The sequence below is a fragment of the Protobothrops mucrosquamatus genome, unplaced genomic scaffold (genome assembly GCF_001527695.2).
Source record: "Protobothrops mucrosquamatus isolate PMUCROS unplaced genomic scaffold, P.Mucros_1.0 scaffold219, whole genome shotgun sequence".
NCBI lineage: Eukaryota > Metazoa > Chordata > Lepidosauria > Squamata > Viperidae > Protobothrops > Protobothrops mucrosquamatus.
Genome location: NW_015386572.1, coordinates 123,546 through 150,249, shown reverse-complemented (window position 1 = coordinate 150,249; position 26,704 = coordinate 123,546). Strand labels below are relative to the sequence as shown.

At 37.5% G+C, this 26,704-nt stretch overlaps 1 protein-coding gene across 1 annotated transcript in view; it reads left to right on the top strand.

Annotated features, from left to right (window-relative positions):
* DOCK2 (dedicator of cytokinesis 2) overlaps nucleotides 1-26,704 on the top strand; it is a 90,533-nt gene that overhangs the window by 47,021 nt on the left and 16,808 nt on the right. Inside the window, exons 20-25 of the mRNA XM_015814111.1 lie at nucleotides 2,449-2,538; nucleotides 3,616-3,716; nucleotides 4,211-4,345; nucleotides 15,211-15,319; nucleotides 21,491-21,561; nucleotides 21,954-22,057. Coding sequence (XP_015669597.1) covers nucleotides 2,449-2,538; nucleotides 3,616-3,716; nucleotides 4,211-4,345; nucleotides 15,211-15,319; nucleotides 21,491-21,561; nucleotides 21,954-22,057 — 610 coding nt within the window. The remainder of the gene's footprint in view (nucleotides 1-2,448; nucleotides 2,539-3,615; nucleotides 3,717-4,210; nucleotides 4,346-15,210; nucleotides 15,320-21,490; nucleotides 21,562-21,953; nucleotides 22,058-26,704) is intronic.

Below are 26,704 nucleotides of genomic sequence, written 5' to 3'. Positions count from 1 at the left end.
AATCAAGACAGAAATGGAACAATTTTTATAAAATTGCATACTCCACTGCAGATAATCTGCCTTGTAACGTTCTAGAGCAGAACATCTTATGTTGGGTAATACAACCACAACTGTCCAGATACATTCTGCAGTGGGATGTATACTCTAAGAATGAATGATTCTGTTTTCTTACTCCAACATATTGCTCCTCCATGCTAAGTATTACTTTACAAAGCCTTCATGCTGAATTGGGCCCACAATTATTGCTAGTGAAGGTTATGTGTTTAAACTTGATTTATTAAACTGGAAAGTGAGCCCTACTTTACCCTTACAAGGGCCACTTGGGTGTTCCTTGCCATCCTCATTTTGAGCACCATTTTTCAGTGAAGAAGATAACTGTCTGCAAAATACTGTTCTGAGAAGCAGTAGTAGCACTAATTTGATAAAGCAAACATAACTCAATTTCTCTTGATCAGAAGCTTCCCGTAAGTATTCTTTGGGGACATTCACCTTGATTAAACTAGAATCAGTGAGCTGCTGCTTTAGCATTTCCCAAACTTATAAAAATGCTGGGGGTGCCCATTTGTAACAATAACAGATCCCCTGATTCAAGACTTTAGTCTTTAATGCATGATTAACTCATAGTAAGCAGAATATCAAGGCTTGCCTTTGTTAGTACAAATAAAACAAAAAGCAAACAGAGAAAATGTTCTCATGGTTGCAAGGATAATAAAAACCGTTCAGTGATCATTCCCTTCTCTGTTATATGAATATCATAGCTTGTTTGGAAAATATTTAAGTTAGTGGTAAAATCTGTCATTGTCATGACAGAGTTCTTTCTATGAAATTGAGTAGAGGTTATAATGCTGCAAAGAATTAAAAGAAAAAAATCAGGCTCTTAATGCATAGTTCCTTGCAGAGAGGAGGAACTGCATGATCACCAAGGAACAGAACAAGGGGATTAATCTCTGTTTTTCTTTATGCAGTCTGCTAACTGCATAAACAACAAACTAAATTGGGCCAGATTATTCTACAGTGGCTCATATATTTGTGCACTTAAATGTTTATTTCTCACCCTAAAAATTAATATTTCAAACATTTGACATTTTAATTAATGTTTAGAAATATTAGGCAGTACAAGTGCTTTTTGGGGGTAGCAAGTTTGGACTTCATAGATTACTCACAATGTCTTATTTTAAACAAACATCAATTTACTACTTCATCATCATCATGTGTCAAAGCCTTTTTGAGAGGGACAGCAGGCAGTTCCCAAAATTCATAGACTCAACAGATCATGGAGTTTAACAGGATCTTAGAGGCTACCTATTTTAACCCCCTGCTCAGTGCAGGATCCACAAGAATATTTTTGACAAATGACCATCCAGCCCCTGAAAAAATTCATAAAGAACTTAATTATTTTGTGGGAGCTGTTCCAAGAATTGAAAGCTGTTATATGCAGCTTTTTCCTGTTTTTCCAATGCAGAATATTCAAGTGGACCCAGGATTCATATTAAAGTAAAGCACCTGTTCCCCATCATAGATTCCCAGATATGATCAGATTTAAATTAAATGACATGCACCTATTGAGGGACCTAAGACTAGGAAAGAGTGGGATAATGATGAATGGCATCAAGCAAATTTGTCTCTTACATTGAAGCTTCTTATAACCAAATGAAGAAAATAACTGAACTTATGGGGAAGGATAGAGGAACATTCATTTTCTTTTCATTTTTCTTTCCCTATTTGGCTAGGAATATGGATAATGGTGTAGAATACAGTCAGAGAGATGAGAGAGTGATTTATCATTTCCTACTGTTGTGTTTCAAGGGGCATTTTCCCCCCTTCCATTCAATCACATCTGATTCTCTGAGATTGCTTGGACAAGTCCCTGCAGTTTTTCAGAAATGGTTTGCCATTGTCTCTTTCCCAGGACTGAAAGAAAGTAACTGGCCCAAAATTGCACAGCTGGCTTCTTGCCTAAAGCAGAACTAGAACCCCCAGTCTGCTAGTTTCTAGCCTGATGCCTTAACCATCCCACCAAACTGACAAAATAATTGGTTATAAAATCCATCCACTTTGGGCAGGGAACGGTATTACTGAACATTCACAGTTGCTCACTGTTGAAAACAACTGATGTGGGCTTTAGAAATGTTAAGGGGCCATGCTGTAGTCCCCTTCTGACAATTCACAGCTAAGATGCTAAACTTAGCATTAAATACAACGTAATAATCATGGTTGTGCTTGTTGGATTTAAATGTGTGCTCTGATGAAAATAAATCTTCAAAGCTCCAGGTGACAGGGCTATCAGGATGAATTCTTTGAGGTGTGAAACACTTTCCCTGGGGCCGGGTGGGATGTTTTCCGCTTAGACAAATCATAATATTTTTCAAAGAATTTTTATCCTGTCATAGTGTCAAACCTATTAACATATTTGCTTGTTCTTTTCATTCCCTCGCTCCCTTTCTGTAGTTCCTCCAGGATACTTTAGATGCCCTATTTAATATCATGATGGAACATTCTTATAATGACGCATATGACATTCTTGTCTTTGATGCTTTGGTAAGGATTACTGTATCAACTCTTTTAATCAAGTAAGCTCTTTTCTAGCATTCTGCATTTTTTTTTTAAGAAACAAGACACAAAAGAGCATGATGCCACCAAAGTGAGCATGATGGCTTCACTTCTCATCCATGCTATAATTAGCCTCCTTGCATTCAGGGTAAACTATCTATGTGGAACTAGAAACATCAGAATTATCTATTTCAGGAGATAGTTATTAATTAAGTCCACATTGGAGTCTCACATGTTTAGATATTAATCCATTTGTTAGGTAGAATCTCACGTATTCTTTTTCTCCATGTTCTAATTTTTTTCCATGTGAATCTGAAAAATCCACACCTATTGTTTCCAGCTTCCCCAAATATTTGAAATTTTGCAATACAACTTTTCTTGTTGTGCACATTTCATATACATTCCGTAATATATTTTTAAGCATAAAATAAATGCATGCATTTTTTTCTTAGTATTTTTAAACATGTATGTTTAAAACTGCAAATACTTCTATATGACATACTGTATTTGGATGCTTGCTTCTCAAATAAAGGTTCACTTTTGGACTGATTTTAGCAAGTCAATACATTTTTGTGTGAATTTTGGACTGGGAACTGAAAAAATGCCAGCATATTTAATTCATTGCAACATACAGCTTTTCCCATATCTGTTTTGGCAATGGCATTTATCCATTTCTTCTGCAGGCTGGGTGGATTTCCTTACATCCCTATCTACTGAGGTGGAGAGCTCCAAATGACATAAGTAGTTTTCCCTCTCACAATTTTCTGCTTGGTATGGACCAAAAATCAAGATGGCAGCCACAAGAGTGTAATCTAAGCTCCATCTGTTTTTTATACGGCAGAGCTCACAGGCTCTTGTTTCTTTCTTTATTTCTTGCATGAAAATATCTGCACTTACCCTATCCAAGTGCTTTGCCAAAGTAAACAATCTGGAATAGGAACCATTGAATTGAATCTGAATTCAGTGGAGTCCATAAAGAAGGAACCCTTCTTCCCTCTTCCTTTAAAAAACATTTCCAAGTGATATTATACATATGAAAACCCTTATTCTGTTAATGTGTTACAGATTTATGTAATAGGACTCATTGCCGATAGAAAATTTCAGCATTTCAATACTGTACTGGAGGCTTACATTCAGCAACATTTCAGTGCAACTTTAGCCTACAAGTAAGTATATAACAATCCTGATGGGGAAGTCAATATGGGAAGCCCCTAAATCATATTCTGTCCTGCTGTTTGATGCATGTAGAAGAGAAAGGAACAAGGGAATAGATCTCACTTCTTCTATACTGATTCTCCATGGATCATTCTAATCTTGGCAAAAATATTCTCTGTGCAACAAAAAAACTAGAAATGTATTTATAGTGGTCCTATGCAAATTGTTTCAAAGAGTTCTCAACCTTATCCTGTACTAATGTAATATTATTCTATGAAATAATTATGGCTGCCATCCAGGATCATCTTGTATGAAAGATAGAAATAATAATGTTGAATAGTAATAGTGTGTTTTTTCCCAAGTTTTAATACCTGCATTTGAATTACAAAACAAAAAAACAATCTGCCGTGTACAACATATATTACATATATTTGCACTCGCATACTTAGAAATCTAATTTGACAAAGATATTTTTCCATTTTGTAACATGTTCTCCTGATTTCAGGAAATTAATGGCAGTTCTGAAGACTTATTTGGATACTTCAAGCAGAGGACAACAGTGTGAACCTATATTAAGAACGCTAAAAGCTCTGGAATATGTATTCAAGTTCATAGTTCGGTCAAGGACTTTGTTCTCTCAGTAAGTATTCAATTTAAATTTCTTCTTAGGCATAAAATCTCCACAGGTATAGCATAATTTTCTTCAAATTGGTATATCCCAGATAATAATTCTTAAAGTTCCCAACCTGCGCATTTTTTTTGCCAGTTTTGGCTGTACGAAATTATCTGATGGCCATGGTGGCTTGGAGGTTTGGGAATTGTAGATCCAGAGCACTTAGAAAGTGCTGGGAGGGAGTGATTTTCTGTTGACAATTTGGCCAAGTATATTATCAGTGAGAATGGTAAGTATGTCAGGCTTGAACAGGGCTGTTATGCTGGCAACTTCATGAACCCATTTATGTAATTATTTTTAGCAATAATATGAAAGTGTGTTTGTCATCTTTTGTGATCATTTTTTCAATTTTTCAGTTTAGCATTGGAATTTTCTCATAGTCTCTCATCCATAGCCAGTCTATTTAGTTTTTTTTTTAAGATTAGTCTTACATGATTAAGGATTATCACCTAACTAGGCAGAAATGTTATGAATGATAGAGTAAATTTATATGTGCAAGGTCAGTGAGCTTCTAATTTAAAAGCAAGTCTATGTACCAGGCATGAGTTGGTTGTAGGTTTGATTGGAAAATCACACACCTCTTTCAGTTATTGTAAGTTTGGAGTCTATAGGAGGAACAATATGAGTCAAATACATCTAGTCATGCTGGTCTTCTTGCGCTCACCTATTAGCCACTGTTTTTGGAGTTTCACTATTCATGATGGAGATAGACATCAACATGCCTTCAGGTGTTTTTCTTATAACTCCCAGAAATCTTTCTCCATAGAGGCTTAAGGCAGTTATAATCTAACATTTTTGGAAGATACCAAATAGTCTGCAACTGTTATAGGTTAACTAATTAGAGAGCTTAGCATGTTGACTCAGAATTGTGTCCCTCTGTATCCAATGGTACTTGTCGCCAAGTTAGTGCCCAAACGTGCAGTTCTTTACTCATAGAACCAACTGGGTCATATAATTTTGGATTGAATTGTTACAATATATTGGGTAAATCATGTTGGTTTGGTTACGACATAAATTCAAAATGATAACTATTTTTGCCAAGTGACATGCTTTCTACCTTGCTACTTCCAGATTATCTCCCTTTCTGGGTGTTTTACAGAGACATATTGCCCAATTAGCTGTGTGCACTGTGCAACCATGGATCCTTTGAAATAGATGTATAGATTTTAGAAAATTACTTTGAAATTGAGATCATTGTATTGTAATATGTTAGACCAGAAGGAAGAAGGTGCAATTGCATATTGAACTTGCTGTGTACTTGAAACATATGTGGTGAGAAGCATAAGATAAGATAACCTTTATTGTCATTTTTTTACTGTGGGCACAACGGCACACATCAAAAATAGAATTTAGTTGCCCACTCTCAAAGTGAAACACATATATGACACACACCTAAACATACTATGAACAACATATGTACAGACACACATCCTTACATATACATAGCAAATAAATATTAAATACTGTCCATCTTGAATATATAACGAAAGGAGGAAGCTTGAGAGTTCACAAGGTTAATGCTGTATGGGATGAAACTAAGGCTGAATCTGGATGTTCTGCTACGGATACCACAAAGCCTCCTCCCAGAAGATAACAAGGAAAACAGGTTGTGAAGAGGATGTGTAATGTCCCAGATAATCTTGCGGACCCTGCTCAAACAACGCTTCTGTGCTATGTCCTGGATGGGAGGAAGGGAACTGCCAATGATCTTTTCAGCCATTCTCACCACTCTCTGCACCGCTTTCCTGTCTGAAGCAGTGATGCCTCCAAACCAGACCGTGATGGTGTATGACAGGATGCTCTCGATTGTCCCCCTGTAGAAAGTGGTGAGGACAGGGGAATGCAAAAAATGCAGGCGCTGCTGTGCCCACTTCACCAGTTTCTCGCTGTTGAGCGACCAAGTCAGCCTACTTGTTAGCTGCACACCCAAGAATTTGATGCTGGTAACCATCTCCACAGGTGAATCATTAATGCACAGAGAAGTGTGGCTTTTCTTGATATGTTGCAAGACATATTTTTCTTTGAAGATTCTGTTCAGTGCTCTGATATTTAAGGTTTCTAAACTTTACACCATTAGAAAAGTAGATGAATCTAAGTGGCAAGGCAGAATGGTTCTTCTTATCAGAAAATAGTTCAAAGACCATGAATAAATTATAGTTACTAGGGTATGAAATTTGTTGAGCAAGATCTCACATTGATCAGAATAGTTTTAATAAAGCAATGTGTCTGGGAGACAGCCCTTAAACCAAGGAAAGCAGTTTGTTCAGGCAATGTGATGTGATTGCAGAGACAGCAAAAATAAAAATATTTTTATCACAAAATAGGCTCACATCTTGAAAGATCTCAATTCACCATGATCTGTCTGTCTGTCTTTCTGTGTCATGCCTCCGTCCGAGCCTGACTCTGAGGATGACATTGAGTTCCCTGTTGAGGCCCAGGAGGGGGTGTCTGTGGCTTCTGAGGACTGTAGGGAGGAACAGGCTGAAGCAGGCCAGGGCCCTTCAAGTTTGGAACAGGGAAGGCAGAGCTCAGGCGAGGAGCAAGGCCCCTCCCCACCAGATCCCAGAGCAAGGAGAGCAGAGAGGAGGAGGGAACAACGGAGGCAGGCTCACTTGCTCGGGAGGAGAGCGTCACACCCTACTTTACAAGGCACATCTGGGGAGTAGGCATTTAAGGAGATGCTGTGGGGTGGGGCATTTGCCGGGAACAAATGTGAACTCTTGTGATGTGAGCTCTTGTACCTGGACTCTTTGTATCTTGGATCAAGTTTGTTTCCTGCTGAGTTTTCCTTGCTGCCTTCAGTTTTGCAGTTTGCAGATTACAGGCAAGCTGGGCATTGAAAAGATCATACTTTGTTATCTGTTTTACTTTAAAGAACTGTTGAACTCCGTTGACTGTTTTATTGAACTTGTGCCAGCATATGTGGGGGCTGTTGGGTGAACGTTGGCAGTGCTTACAAAGACAATTATTCTGACCAGCTAATTGCTTTGCCTCCGTTCGGGGCCCTGGGTCATCACAGTCTGTCTGTCTGTCTGTCTGTCTATTTCCCATTTTTATTTAATGTTGGGATTCCATAGTGCCATCTTGGATGCTGCGGGCATTAATTTAAGGTCTTCCAATTTGTACAATTAGATAATGAAACCAGAGGCTCCACTTCTTTCCTTAAACCCATTATTTTTTACTCATACTGTATTGTAAACTGCTTTCCACAATCTTCAGATCTTCAAATACCTTCAAATTCTCTCTTGAGGTGAGAGAAAAAAAGCAAAGAGAAGCTTACCTTGTTTGCTACACAATTCTCTGATTCTGAGCCATATTAATATGAAGTATTTCAGAGAACCAAATCAATTAAATGTTGAACATGTTTTGAAATCTCTAGAGCACGGGTGTCAAACTTGCCGCATCACGTGACGTGACGTGTCACGACGTATTGCGACTTTTTTTGCATTGCCAGAGCTGGGGTGGGTGTGGCCTCCATATGATGCAACTGGCCCGCGGGCTGGCAGTTTAACACCTCTGCTCTAGAGGATGTATTATCCAGGACAAAGGTGCACTCAATAGCTGATTGATTAAACAGACTAATTGGATAGAAGCTGCATTTACCATGAAAAATAAACTCAGTTGTTTTATACTGGAAAGAACATAAAGACCATTTCTAAACTATATAAAATTGGAAGCAAGGTCAGTAGACACTAAGATGATACACAAAGAGCACGCTAAGCAGCAATTTGCTGCCTGGATGAAAGTTTTCAATCCCTATTAAAATCCACAGAGGTCCTAATAATATCAGAAAAAGAGCAAGAGAGAAATTCAGCACACCATTTTAATACTGTATAGCAATCTCTCCTTACTATAATTGTGTTCCTCTGAATGAAACACATTACAGTTGTCAATGGGCCCAGAGAGGAGAAAGGAGTCTAAGAATCCAATCAAATGTGCAATCAACTTGTACATTCATTTCAAGCCCTCGCCTTTGATTTGGGATAGTGGAAGCCTTTAGATACATACTTTCTAAGTATTACTTTTTTCAAAGAAACAGGAGAACTTAAGACTCCCCATTTTAGTGGAGATTTGTTTTTTGAATGTGTCCTTTTATAAATAAGTCCAATTAGGTTTAGCGTATATAACACCTTCCAACTCTACTGCAGTCTCTATGAAATCACACAGTTACATTTTATTTGGAGTACTCCAGAATGAAGGTTTTTGATGTGAACCTGTTTAGCTAGGCTGTGAATTGTCCATATAGACATATAGTAGTTTCTGACATATGCTTCCATTTCTTTTCTCCACCATAGTGTGAAAACTTTGAAATACCTTCTACAGAGGTTTGCATTATAATGTTTGTTTATATATCTTTTCTTGTGTTTTTTTTCCTTCTCATAGTGTTTTATTCTTTTCCTGTGTTCATTTTTGTTTTCTCCTCTTGACATATGCTTTCTGAGAAGGCAGCTTTCATTACAGAGATTGCTTCATCTGGAAAAGTTAATTAACTGACTTCTCCCCACGCAAGCTTGATTTTCAACAAAGCAAATCTTCATTCATACCGAATCATCTTTTGCTTTTCATCTGAACCATCTGAACTTATGCTTCCAACCTTTTGGAATTCATCAAAGGATGTTCTACTGCCACAAGGCCCATTTCTTGAGTAGCCCTGTAAAGCATCCCAACTGAAGTTATGTAGGGTAATCACAAGGGCTAGCCTTCTGCTTCCATCAGACATTATTGTAGCAACCTTCAGCCTTGACAAAAGATCTCTTTTTGGTTAGGTATTCTTTTCCATGAGCTTCAGCAGTTTCACCAAGGAAACTAGCTTGCTTTTCAGCCATATCTGAATGATTTCAAAAAGACCATCATGATTCAGATTGCAATCCTATGACTGATCATCTATGAATTTAAAAACCACACCTCCCTCCTCTCTCACTTTTTCTCTGAGTGTTAGCTATTTCCCACACCAGACCTCTTAAAAATTGGGGAAATCTCCAGGATGTTTTATGGGGCAAAAGCCAAGTAACTAACAAATACATTTGTTCTGCAAAATTCAGAAACAAGTTCTGTGCCAGCACAGAGGAATACATTTAGAGGTAAATAAAAAGTTCCTTATCTCTTTTTTTCGATAGAGGTTTGTGTTGACAGAAAGGAGTAAAACGAGATCATTAACTCCATTGTACATTGCCAATCCCTTCATATGAGCAGTACAAATTTTATAAATAAAAACATGAATATAACCTGTCATGCACTGATGAGGCAGCATCATAGGGAACAAAGTAGACAAGATAGGATAATTGGGTATACAGATCATACTAAGCTCATATGTGCTTTATTTGGAATACAATATTTGAACTTTCCATTGTGTTTTATAAATCAGGCCTTGGTATTATGTCAATTACTATGTCACTCTGATGGATATATGGCTTAGTGTGATATATGAACCTGATGTCTTGTAATTTGATAAGTAGCGAGACTGTTTTCTTCTTGCTAACTTTCCCTAGAATATCAGATTTATTTTAAGGCTCTTGTCTTATTCTGTTGCTACTTTAGTATTTTCTTTTTCCTAACAAAAAAATGGGCAAGGCAACCAGAGCACAGCATTTGGTTTGAACAAGTGATTTTACACTCTCTTTGTCTGACAATTGTTTTGTTTTTGCAGCGCTTTTTTTTTTTTTTACAAGACCATAGTGTATTATTCTTTTTATTATTTCTTCCAGCATTTGGCTTTATGATACATACACACATCCATGAAAATTAAAATCATACTTCTTTGCCAAGAGGGGAATCTGTTCCCAACCCCTCTGGGGAACTTCATTTGATCTGTTGCATTGTTACTTGTGACTGAAGCCTTCTTTAGCTCTTCACATGGCTGGTCCTATGCCTAAAGCAGGGCATATGATTATCCCTGAATGTTAGGCAATAATTGCCAAGGGGCATCTATGTGATACAATATATGTGTTTAGGTAATGCTTTGCAATAATTGTGGCAATTATATTTAAGCTAAGGGAGTTGGGCTAGAAGTGGATAGGACCAATAGGCTGGGTTCCTTGCCTTTAGGCAACTTTTCCCAACCTCTTTCTCAGATATAAAGGAGTTACAAATTGCAGAAAAATAATTGCACCCTTTAAGAGCGTTGCATGTTAGAAAGCAAATATAAGATAAAGTGTCACTCATATTCTTTAATTGCACAATATCTTTATAGAAGCATTTCTTTGTTGTTTGAAGAAATATGCAGATATTTTTGAGTATATTAAATGGACCAAATACATAATGTTTTGTAAGTATTCTTGAAGGTTACCATCATGGGGAGCCTGGAGAGAGATCTGCTGCTGTATAACAGCAGATAGTAGCAACTGGTCATTCCTGTCTGGGCTTAGAAGCAACAGTACATAAATAGTCCAAATATGGGAGATAACCGCCTTGGAGCCCACAAACCAAGCCTCCACCCTGCCCTGGCTCTTTCTTCCTCACTTTGCCTCATACAATACAAATGAGTTAACAAAGGAATGTGGAAGCTGGATTTCCTTCTGATCCAGCAGGTATTGTGGGAACTATAGTCCAAAAGATTTGGAGGGCATTAGCTTTGCTATACATGACTTAACTGGAATTTCCTGTCAGAATATTCCCATCCTGAAATCTCTCCCATTTATTTGGCTTGCTTTGTTTTATGTTCATAATCTCTCACCTGCTTTGTTTTAATTAGAGAGGGAGAGGGGAATCTGCAAAAAGAATAATAATGATGGGCTGCAGATCGCAATGGCTGCCTTTTCAGCAATATCTTGCAGTACTGCTCCATCCTTCTTCGTAATCTATCCTTTGTTGCCTTGCCAAAGAGCCCTCAAACATTTTTGCTTGGCTGGGTGAGCCTTCACCTGTTGCAGAATTGGTACTTCTCAGGTAGTACCAATTTTCCCAAGGTATTGGGAATAAATTAATGTTTCAATTACATTATTATATGACTGTGTTAGGAGAACTTCTGAGAGGTTTGCTTGGAGGACCATAGAACTCTACACAGGCCACTGCTTGAAAGCTAAGCCTAGCTGGGGCTGCTCAGATGGGAGGCTGCCAAGGGGTATCAGTTCGGTAGTCTTGAAAGGGTAACACCCTGTTAGAAAGATTGGCTTCTGAACTGTTGCCAAAAAGAGACATGGCTGAGTCCAGGTAGTAGCAGGTCCTAAACTCAGTTTAAGAGTGGCTTTGCCTTTGTAGCTGAAATAATCACACACACACACACGACACAAACACACAGTGAATGGCTTTCCAAAAAGTTGTTCACAATTTTTTAACATCCCTCCCATTCCTTTTCCTAAGAATGAGTTGGGTTTTTCCATGAGGAAGGAGCTTCTGATTAGAATTCTCAGAATGTCTTAGAGTCAGGAAGGTTTCCTTGCTGATTCTATCCCCACATAACAGTCCTTGCATCATCTCCATGAGCATCTGCAATTCTTCTGCCTGAATGGGGGGTCTTAAGGGGCAACAAGAAGCAGGGAAAAATAAAATAATAAGTAATAAAATGAACATTTTTGTCCATTCAAAGCTAATGTTGCATACATGCCAGATGCACTATTTATAACTTTTGTTATTACTTCAGTTTCTCTATTGTACTATTAAAATGTGTGGAGTACTATGAGATATGCCTGATTCATTACGTGAGGGTAGGTTTCCAATGTGGTGCTTGAATTCTTCTCTAAATAAAAGTTCTGGACAAGATAGACCTTGTCTACCAAAGTATAATTACATATATTTCGTTCTTTTGTTTCAGCCTCCCTGAATTGTTAGATTTATTTGCTAATAAAGAAGATTAAGTCATGTTTAATGACCGTTAATAAGCTGAACATAATGAAGGCCACAATGCTATTATTATCTAATGTAGATCTGGAACAGCCTTAATATTGCTTTTAATTAGCAAGCTTTGAATGCTAATTTTTCTCTGCAAGGAAAAAAGAAAAGAAAAAAGCAGATGACATTTGATTTGAATAAAATTATGCAACTAAAGGATGTATTTTTAACATTCAGTTTTGGAAACACTGTGGAGATATAATATTCAGGGTGGTTGGTAACCCAATTCACATTTCATGTCTGTTTGGTTATTATTTGATTTTACATAGGGCACATTCACATACCCTTTCTGTCCCAGGTAGATTTGACCCCAGAAATGAAAGCGATTGACACTTGCTTTCCTGAAAAACAAAGGTGGGAGGGCACAGCACCTAAGAAATGCCCAAAGGAGCATTTCCCGAGCCTGCTGTTCCCGAGGCATTTCATTCTGGACAGGACTTAGAACTAGCATGAGCATAAGAGCAGCTTAAATGGATAGGACATATGCAACATAGCCTCAGTTTACTTCTTTTCTGTCATGTTCTCATCATATGCTAAATAAATAAATAAATAAATAGACCTCTTAAATAATAATTTGTCAAACTATAGGAGGTCCAGTCATAGCAGGTACCTAAGAAATTCCTTTTTTGTGGCAGTGCAGAAATTCCCCTATACGTTTAGAGAGGACAGATTAATGCTACATGCTTTGATCAAATATTATATTGATGGGAACTTTAGGAAGAAAATTGATGACACCTTTTATTATTTATTGATTTAAATGTATTGGTCACCAACTCCAGAGAACTCTGGATGGCATATAGTTTTATTTGTGTTACGGACTTTATTGTTTACAGGCTTTGACTATAGGCAAGCAGATATGGTTTGGCCCCAATCTGACCCAAATGCCATTTTTAAAAAGAACATTAATGGGACAAAGTCTAATAAAGATAGATAAGAAACTGTGGCTACTTTCTGTGGTTGGTTTTGAACCAAGCCAATTTGAAAGTAAGGCTTTTTTAACAGAATCCATGATGCCTAGTTCAAATAACAAACAATTTAAGTGCAGTTAACAATTAAAGCACTCAGAAATAGAAAGGGAAGAAAGGAGAAAAGTACAATTTGTTACACTTGCTGTATAAAACATAGGACAGTGTGACTTGACCAATGTCTTTAAAGGAGAATGAGAAAGACCTTAATTAGTTAGTGGGAAGAATGAACTAAATAATAGTGTACTTATTTATTGAAGCAAACTGCCCACTGAAGTTGTAGAATCTGTGTTGGGAATTTTGGAGAATATTTATCCAGATAGCTTAAGGATATAAAAATCTGCCTCTTCTGGATTGCTCTTGGTTCTGAGTTTTAAATAGCCCTTTGCTAAAATGCTTCCACTGGGTTCTGTCATCTCCATGTAGGTTTTGCATGTATACATATATCCCTTATCTGGCTTGCCCTTAGGGCTTGTAATATGCCCTAACTTTCTTATGAAGGAGAAGAGATTGAGAGGTATTTCTGTATTAACAGCTGTCATCATAGGGAGATAAGGTTGGAAAGGACTTTGGAGGACTTCTAATCCAACTTTCAGCGCAGGGCAGAAATCTTTATATCATCCCAGGCAAATGGCTTGAAAATTTCCAGCGATAGAGCATCCATGACCCCATGAGACCCATAGTTTTCTCATTCCAGAAGTTCCTACTTAGTTTGAATATGGATGTCCCTCTGAAAAACCTCCACCCATTCTTGTCCTACTCACAGGAGCTATGAATAATAATACTATATCGCTTCTCCTGCAACTCCTCTATCAAGTACTGCTCTATCATACTGCTCTTATTTCCTTCTCTTTTAGGCAACATTTACTCAGTTCATATAACTGTTATTTGGAGGAGTTAGTTCCAAGCCCCTCATCATTTCTGCTATTCTTTTCTACATCATTTCCATCATCATTCTAAGTTTGGATTTGTGTTTTTTTTGAGGATTTCTCAAAGAGATTTTGATAGGAGAGATCCTGATTTGCTCATTAGTCAACTTAATGACAACAATTCAAGCTTTTATTACAATATTTAATTCTTTATTAAAATTGAACGAGAAGGAATGAGTCAGAAAAAAATGGAACTTATATAAATAGGAAAGTAAGCAACAATTTTCAACTGACCTTGTACATATGCCAATTAAGAACAAAAGTATTCTTTAGTTGCATACTAAAGTACGCATGCCATATTTTATCTAACTTGTTTTATTCAGAAGGTGCTGTAATTGATGGACAGGCAACTGAGGAGAATCCCCTCTTGGATTTTTTTTTGTCAGATGAGATTCATTTTAAAGAAACTTTCCTCTATTTTGGTATGAGTTAGAGACCTGCTGCCTGACTTTCATTTCAATAATGCCAGAAAAAAAATCTGTTTAACGCTCAGAGATGAATAGTCAGCAACATACATTTAGAGCAATAACCTTGCCAACTTTAAGATGTGTGGACTTCAACTTTCAGCTTTCCTTATCCAGCATGCTAGAAGTTCTAGAAGTTAAAGTTCACACATCTTAAATTTGCTAAGATTGAGAAACTCTGGTTTAGGGCACAGTGTGTCCCAGTCAGGAAGTTGCATTAGATGACCCAACTGGATGATAATGATGATGATGATGATGATGATGCTATCCATTCAGTTGTGCCCCACTCTTGGTGATTCTATGGGCCAGGTCTCTGCACATTTCCGGTCTTGCACTATTTCTTTAAGTTGTTCTATGCTGTGACTGGTGTCAGCTTTGATGGTGTCTAGTCACCATGTTCTTTGTTGGCCTGGTTTCCTTTTACCTCTAACTTTTCCAAACGTAATTGCTTTCTCCAGTAACCCAACTAGATTTAGGGATGATTCCTTAAAAGCTTTAACAGGAAGGGGAAAAAAGAGTGCTGGATCCATGAGTAGATTTAGAAGTATTGTTTGAGATATGTATCTGATGTAGTAATATTCAATACCTTATCTTGTTTGACTGAAGCTCAGATTTGAAACACTATTGTATTTTTTCTCCTCTTTCAGACTATATGAAGGTAAAGAACTGACAGAATTTGAAGAAGCCATGAGGAGGCTTTTTGAGTCAATCAACAACCTGATGAGAAGTCAACACAAGACAGCTATTTTATTACAGGTTGGCCTATTTTTTTCCTTCAGTGCTTTAGATCAGTGATTTTCAAACTGGGCAACATTAAGATGTATGGATTTCAACTCCCAGAATTCTCCAGTCAGCATCCCCATGTTTACATGATAAAAATTCACATGCTTGGCAACTGATTCATATTCATGATGGTTGCGGTGTCCCAGGGTCATATGATCACCTTTTGCAACTTTCTGACAAGCAAAGTCAATGGGCAAGACAGATTCATTTAACAACTACGTTACTAACCGAAAAACTGCAGGGATTCACTTAACAACTCTGGCAAGAAAGGTCGTAAAATAGAGCAAAATACACTTAACAACTGCTATCGCTTAGCAACAGAAGCTTTGGGCTCAGTTCTGGTTGTAAGTCAAGGTCTGTATATGTTCTCTTTTGCTCTACAATTGCTCAAAATTAATTCTGCCTTTCAAAAAATGTCTACCACTTGTCCTTGACAAAGGATTGTTTTACATATATATGTGAAAATACACGCTCAAGTACCAAGCAGGTTAAGCAGAGATTGATTTATCTGTTTGGACATCCTGTGTGTCATTTTGTTTTTTGAGGTCGCATTATGAAATCTTATAACCCAAGTAATCCTGCTGCTAAGCTCTGGACAATCAATCAGCCTGCAATGTGGCACAACTGAGCACTCTAGTAAAGAAAAAACACCGGTACCAACATAAATTCTACTTTGAATCCCACCTTTCCAGTTTAGTGTTAAAGATCTGCAGTTTGGAACCTGTAGTATAAAAGTCAGAATAACAAGGCTAAAAATGGATGTCTCTACTTTTAAAAAACTATTTAACTACCCGGCAACATTGTTTGCTTGCTTTAAGCTGCAATCCAGAGACCTGTTGTTGACTCTAAGGGAAAAAAAAGAAGGTATCTAAAGGAACCCTTTTGTATAATTATTGTCCTTATCTTTTAGACCAGTGAGAGTGGAAACAGTTTTGGTTTTGCAGTGCAGTTAGGACAATAACTGATAGCTCACACAGAGGAGATTTTAAAAGTATAGGTATTTAGAAATCAGAGGTATCCTCAGCATGCCCTAATATAATAAATTACAGTTTATGGATTAATATTTTGGATCGTTGCAGTAGGATGCAGAGAGGTTGAAACCACAAGGAAAGGAAATGCCTCTTTTATGTCGGCTTTATGCAGTGGGAAAAGATAAGGTGCTAAATATATTAGGAAAGGTAGACACAAAAATGGAAATACCACAGGAGTGTGTACATGAGCTGGATATAAATGAGGTGGAAGAATCACTTCAGTCATAACATTAAGCTTAGCAAATGATGCAGAGTGAAACTGCAGAAATAATCTTAGTTCTGGCTCTAAGTTTAGGAGGAGAGGAGATTCCCCCCCCGTCAAGAATTTTTTTTAGAAACTTCTGCCTGGTGTATAGTATTTTTGTTAAAGGGATCTAGCAATGCCACAAAAAGTCAGTTACGATTTCCTACTCCTCTCTAAATAATTAGAATAATTTTATGTCCTTGACCTGAAGAAAATGCTGTCACTGTCAGGCACTTCAACTGAAAGTAGCTCAAGGTGGAGAAAGGAGAGTACATTTTTATAGGTCTGTAACATTGTGAAAGGCATATTTTGGAAAGAGTGATAAAAATGCATATATTCATGAGCATGTCTCAAGTTCACATTCTTATCACATTGTATTAATTATTCTTGGGAAATTTGAACTTCTGGATTCTTTAGACATTATTCTTTTTTTGTAAATATATTTTATTGATTTTTTTAATATAAACGCCATAATATTTGTTAAACAGCGTGTTGTCTGGGTTTATATTAAACAATCACTAACAATAATCTATAATCCACATAGTAGCTTTGCTTGATTTTCTCTTCTTCCAATAATATTCTCTTTGCCAACCTTGAATTAATACAATTCTTATTATTTTGATAAGTAACAATTAAGTATAAAGATTTTTCCAACATTTCTACAAATAATAATCACATCCATATAATGCTTCTTTTCTATCTAGACATCTTGGTTGCCTCATCATAAATCCTGTTCACAATTCTTATTTAAATTTGTTTTCCCCACAATGTTCAAAACATTCTTACTAGTTAAGATTTTCTCAAAGTTGATTACATTTAAATATTTAAGTCTATTTTCTTCATAGAAGCCATCCCAACACTTTTACATTTTTCATATCTTAAAAAATTAAAAAAAAAACAAAAAAGGAGAAGAAAGAAAAAAAAGGAAGAAAGAATAAAAAATAGTATGCTATTTAAAGTACATCTTAAAATAATATACATTTATTTCCAAAAAAATTCTATTCCTTTTAACCATAATTAACCATATGTTTAATCTTTAAATGTCCTTTATATTAACCATTCCAAACATTTTAGACATTATTCTTTATTAGAGACAGATTACACAAGATAAAAATGATGTAGGTCAAGATTTTTGAAGGAGTATCTGAATCCATAGAGCTTGTTTAAATGCAGAGATCAGCCTTGGAGGTTTATCTATAAAAAATCAACAGATTGGAGGCTTTTTATGTTTTAGGGTATCCCGTTAAGCTTCCTTATACCTTTTGCCTCATTGTTACACCCTTCTCTCTTAGGCTGAATTTTGCTGAGATAGTTATTTGATTAAATTTAATGTTCTATATTACTACTAGTATTAAATAGTGTGACTCCTACTTGAGAAATAATTTAAACTTTTATTATCAATGGCTGCATTTTATTATAATATTATTTTTGTAGGTTTATGTTTCCAGCTGTTTTGAAAGTGAAACAAACAATCTCCAGAATTGCTGACTGCAAAAGGCTAAGATCAACATAAATATAACATAATATAAGTTATGCAAAATGTACATCACTCTACGTTTCTTGAAAGATATATGGGATAAAAATATATAACACATTTAAATTCACCAGGTTCCTTTACCCCAGCAGTATTATAAAAATGACTTTTCATGTTAGCTCTCTTAATGGACTGAAGGTGCACAATACTGTGCCTTGAAAATGGAGGTGAAATGGAATCAATCATGCCAACGGTTAGAACATAAGAAGAGCCTGGTTGAGGAAGACATGGGACATGGCATGGAAATCAAAGAGAGTCTGTGACTCTGTGGATGGCTGGTGAGGTGACCATGCTCCCTCTGCTTTTTTTTTAAAAAAAAACTTGTAATATTTTAATTTTGCTCAAATACTTTGGCCACCTAATGAGAAGAGAGGAATCTTTGGAAAAATTATGTTAGGAAAGATTGAAGGCAAAAGGAAAGGGGATGGCAGAGGATGAAATGGTTAGATAGTGTCATTGACACAGTGGACACGAATTTGGGCAAAGTCAGGGAGACAGTGGAGGACAGAGGGAGCTAACATGCTATGCTCCATGGAGTCGCGAAGAGTCAGACACAACTTAGTGACTGAACAACAACAAAAATCTTAATTTTAACTTCATTCTTAATTCTGTTTTAACTTTGCTGTATTTATGTATATAAACCAGTTTTTATGTGTTTATTTTAAACCACCCAGAGTCATTTAGATGAGATAGGCAGTGTAGAAACAAACAAACAAACAAACAAACAAACAAACAAACAAACAATGTTTGATGCTCAGAAGGAGGAGATGGATACATAGCCCTTTCCTGCTGTTCTTTCTCTGCAACTGATGTTCAGAAGCATCTTATAATCCTGGAAGGGAAGCTTGTTGTCAACTGCTATTTATTGCGTATTTACTTTCCTATGCAAATTATAGCAGTGTAATACTCAGTGGGTCATTAACATCTCTTCATATATGTAGTCAGTGGAACAAGCAGTATTCCCACAACTCTAGTGCTTCTCTATTGGACAGCATTATTGGACACTATATTGGGGGGGAGAGTGAAAAGAATTTTTTATTTTTTTTGTGCTATGATTTCAGTTCCATTGCCCTGACAATAAAAGAACACAAAGACTTGTTTTCTTGTTACCAAACTTGAGAGACTCTTAATTTCCATCACATATCCTCTACAGTCATAAATTTGTTGTGATGGAACCACCTAAATTTTAAAGTTGCAGTGGGAGTAGTCAAATACCCCTTCATAAATAATCAACAGCCATGAGCACGGCTAATATTCTGAATGGCTTTGCTTATTACGAGCATTTTTTTTCAAGCTAAACCATCAAAGTTTACTGATTGTATATATATACACTTAATGACTGTGAAAATCCGAATCTCTGGGATACTGGATCTGGACCCATGGCCCAAAGTGAGTGTGGGGGAGCGGCTAGAAGGCATACCAATGGCAACAACACCAGGAAGGAGAAGATGGACAAGGAGGGGAGGGAGAGACGTTGTGGAACTGGAGTGCAAACAAGGGGAGGCGGGACAATTAAGGCAATTACGGTCGGTCAGGACGAATGGCCCTATCACACGGTCAATGAGTAAGAAACTAGGTTATCAAGGCTTATAAGAGATCTCTCCACCCCCAACACTTCACTCTGAAGACGCTGACAGTGAATCAGCGAAAGCTAAGTTTGTTTTAGTATTGTAAATAGTTGCTTTTGTTGTTTTAATTTTTTTAACAATAAACAGCTGATTTATATTCCTCCTGGAGTTTGAAGATTGTGTATTATTGAAAATACGATTGGCCAGTTCACTCTGTTAACTTCACAGCTTTGGGAATTTAAACCGAACCAAAGCCCAACATTCAACCTGAAGTTCTGCATATATTTCTTGAAGGTTGAGGCAGAAGACAATCCACATTAGGCTTATATAACGCATCCCTTTTCCTCATATCCCAGAAATGGTGAAATGTATCCATTCAACTTTTATACTGTAATAATTGTATTTTGGAAAGTGGATTTGGGAGAGAATAAGAGAGCAGATGAATCAATATGTAACTGTATCGTTAAAAAAGCCTCTGAAACGCAGGAGACTTTCTCACTATTCTGTGGAATTTATTTAACAGTCAAAGTGACCTAGAGAAAGCAAGATGTACCTCTTAGAAAAGTTCCCTAAGTCAGAATCCAAGATGTTATTGCTTTTTAGTGGTAAATATAATAGTTATTGTACTATTGTTGAGAAAAAAGGGTACACACATGATTTGCTTAATCTTGTAGTTCTGTTGTGAACATGGGCTTCCTGAAGCTGCTTCACGTTATAGTGATCTAATTTGGCCTCCAGAATTTAGAATTCAGGATAGGGAGGGGCCTCTACTGATACCCAGGACCTCTACCGATCCCATGTGCCCAGTAACTTTTTTTTCCCAGAAGGAAGCTCCTTAAAATAGGAACCTCCCCAAAGAAAGAAAATGTATGCCTATTATGCACAGTGGGAGCCATTTCTAGCAAATCTAGATTGTTAAGAACATATGGAAGTTCAATTCACCATGAAAAAATTGTCTCTAAATGACTTGACAGTGGAGTTTGAGAAAGTCTGCATATAATTGCTGTAAGTATGAGTCAATAGCAGGAGACTTAGGAAAAAATTATAGGCTTGTAATATTGATAAATGAAAAGTTAGTGTAAGGCATTTCTCAGTAAAAAATAGTCTGGAAGATATTGTTGGAAGGCAGTTGAAAACAAAGGTTCATGAAAATCAACTAGAAGTTAAACAGCATGACCAAAAATCCCTGATCTCAAACACATTGATGATAAATAACACCAATTTAATTGGTAAGGAACAAAAAATCATTGGGCATGCCAACATCTGTCACACACATGAATTTATTGAGGCCTGGCATTCTACCAAAGGAGCAATTAACAAGCATATTGATCTAGATCCAGCATATGAATATGTAAGAAACCAGACGATTCAAACTGCCAATCAACAAGAGAACCAATCAGCTGCTCAGAATTTAAATATAGCTCTAAACAGACAACCAATTGCACAACCAACTAACTACACTGGCACACAAGACATTTATAAGCTAAGGAGAATAGGACAGGGAAATCCTGCTGCTGATGTTACCTAGTTTGGTAATGAAATGTTCAGAAATATATTGAAACAAGCTTGGAGAACAAACCACTGGCAAAATCTAAAATTATTTTCTATTCTTTCACTGTTGTTGGTTTCTTTATACTAAAGACCTGTGGACACTTCTGGATATAGGTTCTGTTTGGGTTTTTAGTGAAACCTAGCTCTAAATTATGTAAGTTTATTTGGACTTTTGGAAAACATAAAAAATGATCAACTATGTTATTTTTCTTTCAGATGGCTGCCCTGAAGTATATTGCATCTGTTCTCCAAGATGTAGAAACAGTCTTTGATGTCAAATTGCTCAGGTGGGATGACATTTGGAGTTCAAAAACATCAGGGCATTTAGATGCCTTCAGTTTTGGCTGCAGATTGCAGTACATTTCTAGCATAAATCTGAATTCTGCTGGTTCAGTCTTACATAATTTCAGGCATAATGTAAGCAATTCCATTTGCATAGGAAACTTGCCCAGAAAGCATGAAATTCCTGCAACTAGATATAGAGCCTTTAATTTTCTATTCATTAAGGTTTTTTCCCAATTACCTTGCTATACCCAAGGGACTCCATATCCCGCTAGTTTCTTATTTGTTTAATATTACCTTTTCTCAAAAATCTCCTCATACTCTTTGCATGACTGTTTTAAGTCTTAGCAATTTCCTGACCAAACATTCTGATCGATTTTATCTTTTTTACCTACAGCCAGCTTTTACATGAATTTTTCACCTGCATTCCAGCAAAGTTGCAGAAGCAAAAAGTTCAATCAATGACAGAAATTGTACACAGCAGTCTCTTTAAAAAACAAGGTAAATAATAGTGAGAATCACTTTAGTGTTCATAAAGACCTCCTCAAAGGTCACAGGCATGGCTCCTCCTTCTAAAGTTTCATTAGCAAACTTAACCATCCCAAACCACTATAATTTTTGTTTTGAAAAGCATACTAAAAGAAATATGTGTTATACTACCTGGGCCTCACAAAATGATTGCTTGTGTTTGACATAAGTCGGTAACCTTTTTCTACCCAGGACTGAACCATAATTTGTTTAGCCTCCCAGTGGCCACAAGTGGAATAGCTACGATGTCATATTATGAGAACAGGTAGAGCCAAACTAGTCTAAGAATTAGAGCAGGGGTGTCAAACTGCCGACATGCGGACCAGATGCATCATGGCGAAACCACATCTACCCCATTGCCGGCAATGGAAAAAAAAGCCGTGATACGTCGCGACACATCACATGACGTTGCAAGTTTGACACCCCTGAATTAGAGGCTCATAGAGAATACTCTGTTAGAGTTTGTTATGAAGCAGAGCTGTTTTTTTGTCATGTCATTTGGGCCTCTTATCTGGCAGTATTTATTATTAATCAGAATAATGGTTTTTGGTTTGGTTCTTGCTGAATAACGTTTTGAAGCTATTCATCTGAACAAGCAACTTTTGTGAACACTTATGTCCATTCTACCAAGAAATAACAATGGCATTAGGATTTCTCTTGTTTTGGTTTTTGCAAAATTATCCCAATTCCAAATTATTTTTAATGGTAAGTAGGCTGAAACTTGAATGATGATAGATAGATGATGGATGGATGGATGGATGGATGGATGCATGGATGGATGGATGCATGGATAGATAGATAGATCATTACTTAGATCAAATGTTAAATTAACTGGCATCTAGTTTTTCTCTGGGATTTCATTGAGGAAATCTCACCCTATTAGTTTAAAAATAAGTTATGTCAAAAGCCTTTCAAGGAAATCCATAATTTAATAACAATACAGAAAGCTATTCAGAATTTTTCTAACATTCCAACATTCATGAAAACGTTTGCAAAATAGGTACCTCTCATTTTTTTTATTGTAAGAAAGCCATTAATTGTGCCTGGAGGAAGCTTATGTGATTGCCTCAAAGAGATTTATAAAACATGATGAAAAGAAAGCAAGTAATTCTTTTCACATCTCAATGCTGTGTTTCAACTAGAAGATTTAAATCAGTAAAAAGAAGATTTACTTTGTAATAACTTAAATGTTATATAAAAGTGACTTTTGAATTAACGAATATAAATATGATGGGATCTGATGCTTTTACCCCCTTCCCTCTGTTGCTTTTGGACCTCATATCTTAAAAGCAACACAAATACGTGGATAGTAAAGTTGAAGGTTAATATCAATATTCTTTAAAAGATATTGGAGGTGTTAATTTAGAATTATGGTGAGTTACATTTGTGAATGGTAACATAAAAATTGAAATCTGTCTGGGATCTTTTTGAGGCAGATATCTCCATTAAAGGACACAAATTAAACAGCAAATCTTGCTGGGGAAGACATTTTTTCCTTTAAGTGACTGCTCAATTACTTGATAAATCTGTCAAGTAAACCTTTCTTACATGCCAAATAATTTATGATGGCCACAGTTTCTGCATTTTAAAAGCTGTAGCTGCCAAACTCTTAAAAAGTACTGTTAGTTTCAGCAAGACAACGTGAAGCTGTTAATTCAGGTCAGTGGCTAATTCCATGAGTGAGTTCACATGAGATACCAGAGCACAAACAGTCAACCACTGGTGTCATCACCAGTCAAATTGGGCAAATGTAATTACCATGTTTGGTGTAATAGTTTAGCATGCAGATCCAGAAAGTGGGGTTAATTGAATAAATTATGGATCAGTACTTCATGGATATATGAATCTGTATGAACTCATTGGTACATTAAGAGAGGCCAAAATCTCAACACCTCAATACTTGGAATTAAGTCCCATTAAATTTGTTAGTGCTTACCACTTTCAAGGAGGCCTGTGTAGGATTGCAGGGTTAGAATCTTGTTTCCTTTGCCATGTGTAAAGAATGAGTAAAACACTTAGCAAAAAATAATAATAATAACCAGATGCATAATATGGTTATTAAAATAAAATAAACACACTTTGAAGATTGCAGAACTGTGACAATGACATAGTGTATTTGGGAAACTACCTTGAGCCCAAGCAAATCAACAAGGGGACTCCATGGTACAAAAACACCTACTGAACTTAACAGATGCTGCAAGGATTTTGCATGAAGCGATGAGACTTTATATGGCTTAGGGGATAATCCAAAACATTTTGCAAAATGTATGATGAACTATTCATTATGGTACAGCATAATTGTTACAGCAGAAAGAATTCCTGCAAATTCATCTCCTCAGATATAGGGAATTAAGGACTTCTGGGATGATTTAACAGCCCAGCATATGTTGGGTATTCTAAAGTAAGGTGGGTAGGAGACATATAGTTTTTACATTCCTCAAAAGTAAATGGAAACAATGCAGTGAATTCTCTTTCCCATAATTCTCCTCTTCCCCTTCAACTCCTTTTTCCAATTGTTCTTTAGAAGTGAGTTACTCCTGCATCTAAAGTCAGCTAAAAGAGAAAACATTTCAAGGGCAAATGGCAAACAAACCCACCATCATTCCTATGCTTTGTATCAGCTATAAAGCAACATTTCTTTTGAAAAAAGTTCACTTCTAGAGACCTCTAATGAGGCTATATGTATGTTACAAAGGTTTTTTTTAGACAAAGTAAAGAACTGGTTTGCTATTGCTTCTTTCAGGAAGTTTTTTTTTCTAATTTCCCTATGCCTGGTGCTTTCTTAGCCAAGCACAAATCAAATTTGACTTTTTTTTTTCAAGATCTACTCAGGTGTGTCCAAAATAGGATAATTGACATCCTTTATGAAAATGGCATATCTTACTATAGACAAGTATAAAGCATTCCTATAGTAAAAATTCATAATTTTGGAATTGCACAAGGACCGTTGTACTTTGGTAGTCAGCTGCTTTGAAAGCCATCCAAATTGGTACTCAATGCATTTTGATGTGAAAATTTTGCTCTGGGTACCCATTGTTTGTTTCATATTCAACACAAAAGTTAGAACTTGTTGGCTGCCTTGTGATTCACTACATTATTCCTTATGGGAAAAATTTGGTTGGTATTCATCATTGTTGGTACCCATTGCTCCTCCTGGAATCAATTAACAACGAATACTGAGATTTTAAAAGGACATCCTGTAAAATATAAGCATAATGCGGCCTCTGACCCGACGTAGGTCTCGACTGGCTCCCTGGTTCACCGGGGAGCTGAGAGAGATGAAACGTCGGAAAAGACGCCTAGAGAGCAGTTGGAGGGCCAGCCGAACCGAATCCGATCGAACACAGGCAAGGATACATGTTAGATCCTACCTAGTGGCGATGAGGGTGGCTAGGACTAACTACTATTCCTCACTNCATCAGTGGGTGGGACGTCGGCGGCAGCTCAGGAGTTCTTGGCTTCCATGACGGCCTTGGACTTGACCCAATTAATTCATGCCCCCACTCACACGGGTGGACACACGCTGGATCTAATTTTTGTCTCGGGCCAGTGGCAGAATGATCTGACAATAGGGGAAATAGCTGTTGAGCCCTTGTCATGGTCAGATCATTCTCTGGCTAGGACTAACTACTATTCCTCACTCATCGCGTCATCAGATAATCGCCCGGCCGCCCTCTTCAGGGTGACCCGCTCCCTCCTTCAACTGAGGGGGGGGATCCCCTGGAGGGGAGGGCCGAGGATTTTGCACAATATCTGCATGACAAAGTCGCTCGGATCCGAGAAGGTTTGGACTCCGACTGGTTGGCCCAGGGGGAGGAGATAAAAGCAGGTCTTGAGATGGTTGTATGGGAGGAGTTTGACTCTGTTGCTCCTGAGGACGTGGACAGGGTCTTGGGGAGGCTGAATGCAACCACATGTTTGTTAGATCCGTGTCCCTCCTGGCTGGTACTGGCAGCTCGGGAGGGTACACGAGCCTGGCTCCAGGGAATTATTAACTCTTCTTTGCAGGAGGGTGTCTTCCCTGCGGCCCTTAAGGAGGCTGTTGTGAGGCCCCTCCTCAAGAAGCCTTCCCTGGACCCAGATGAGTTGGCCAATTATCGCCCGGTCTCCAACCTTCGCTTTGCGGCGAAGGTTGTTGAGAGTGTGGTTGCACGGCAATTCCCTCGGCACCTGGATGAAACAGCCTATCTAGACCCATACCAGTCGGGCTTCAGGCCGGGGCACAGCACGGAAACGGCATTGGCCGCGTTGATTAATGATCTCTGGAGGGCCCGGGACAGAGGATATTCCTCTGTCCTTGTTCTTTTGGACCTCTCAGCGGCTTTTGATACCGTAGACCACGGTATCATGCTGCGGTGTCTCGGTGGGTTAGGAGTGGGAGGCACCGTTATGCGGTGGTTCTCCTCCTTCCTCACCGACCATACGCAGTCTGTATTGGCAGGGGGACAGAGGTCGACTCCTAGACCCCTAACTTGTGGGGTGCCTCAGGGGTCGGTCCTCTCTCCCCTTTTGTTCAATATTTATGTAAAGCCGCTGGGGGAGATCATTCGTGGCTTTGGGGTGGACTTCCATCAGTACGCTGATGACACTCAGCTGTACATCTCCACCCCAGGCCACCCC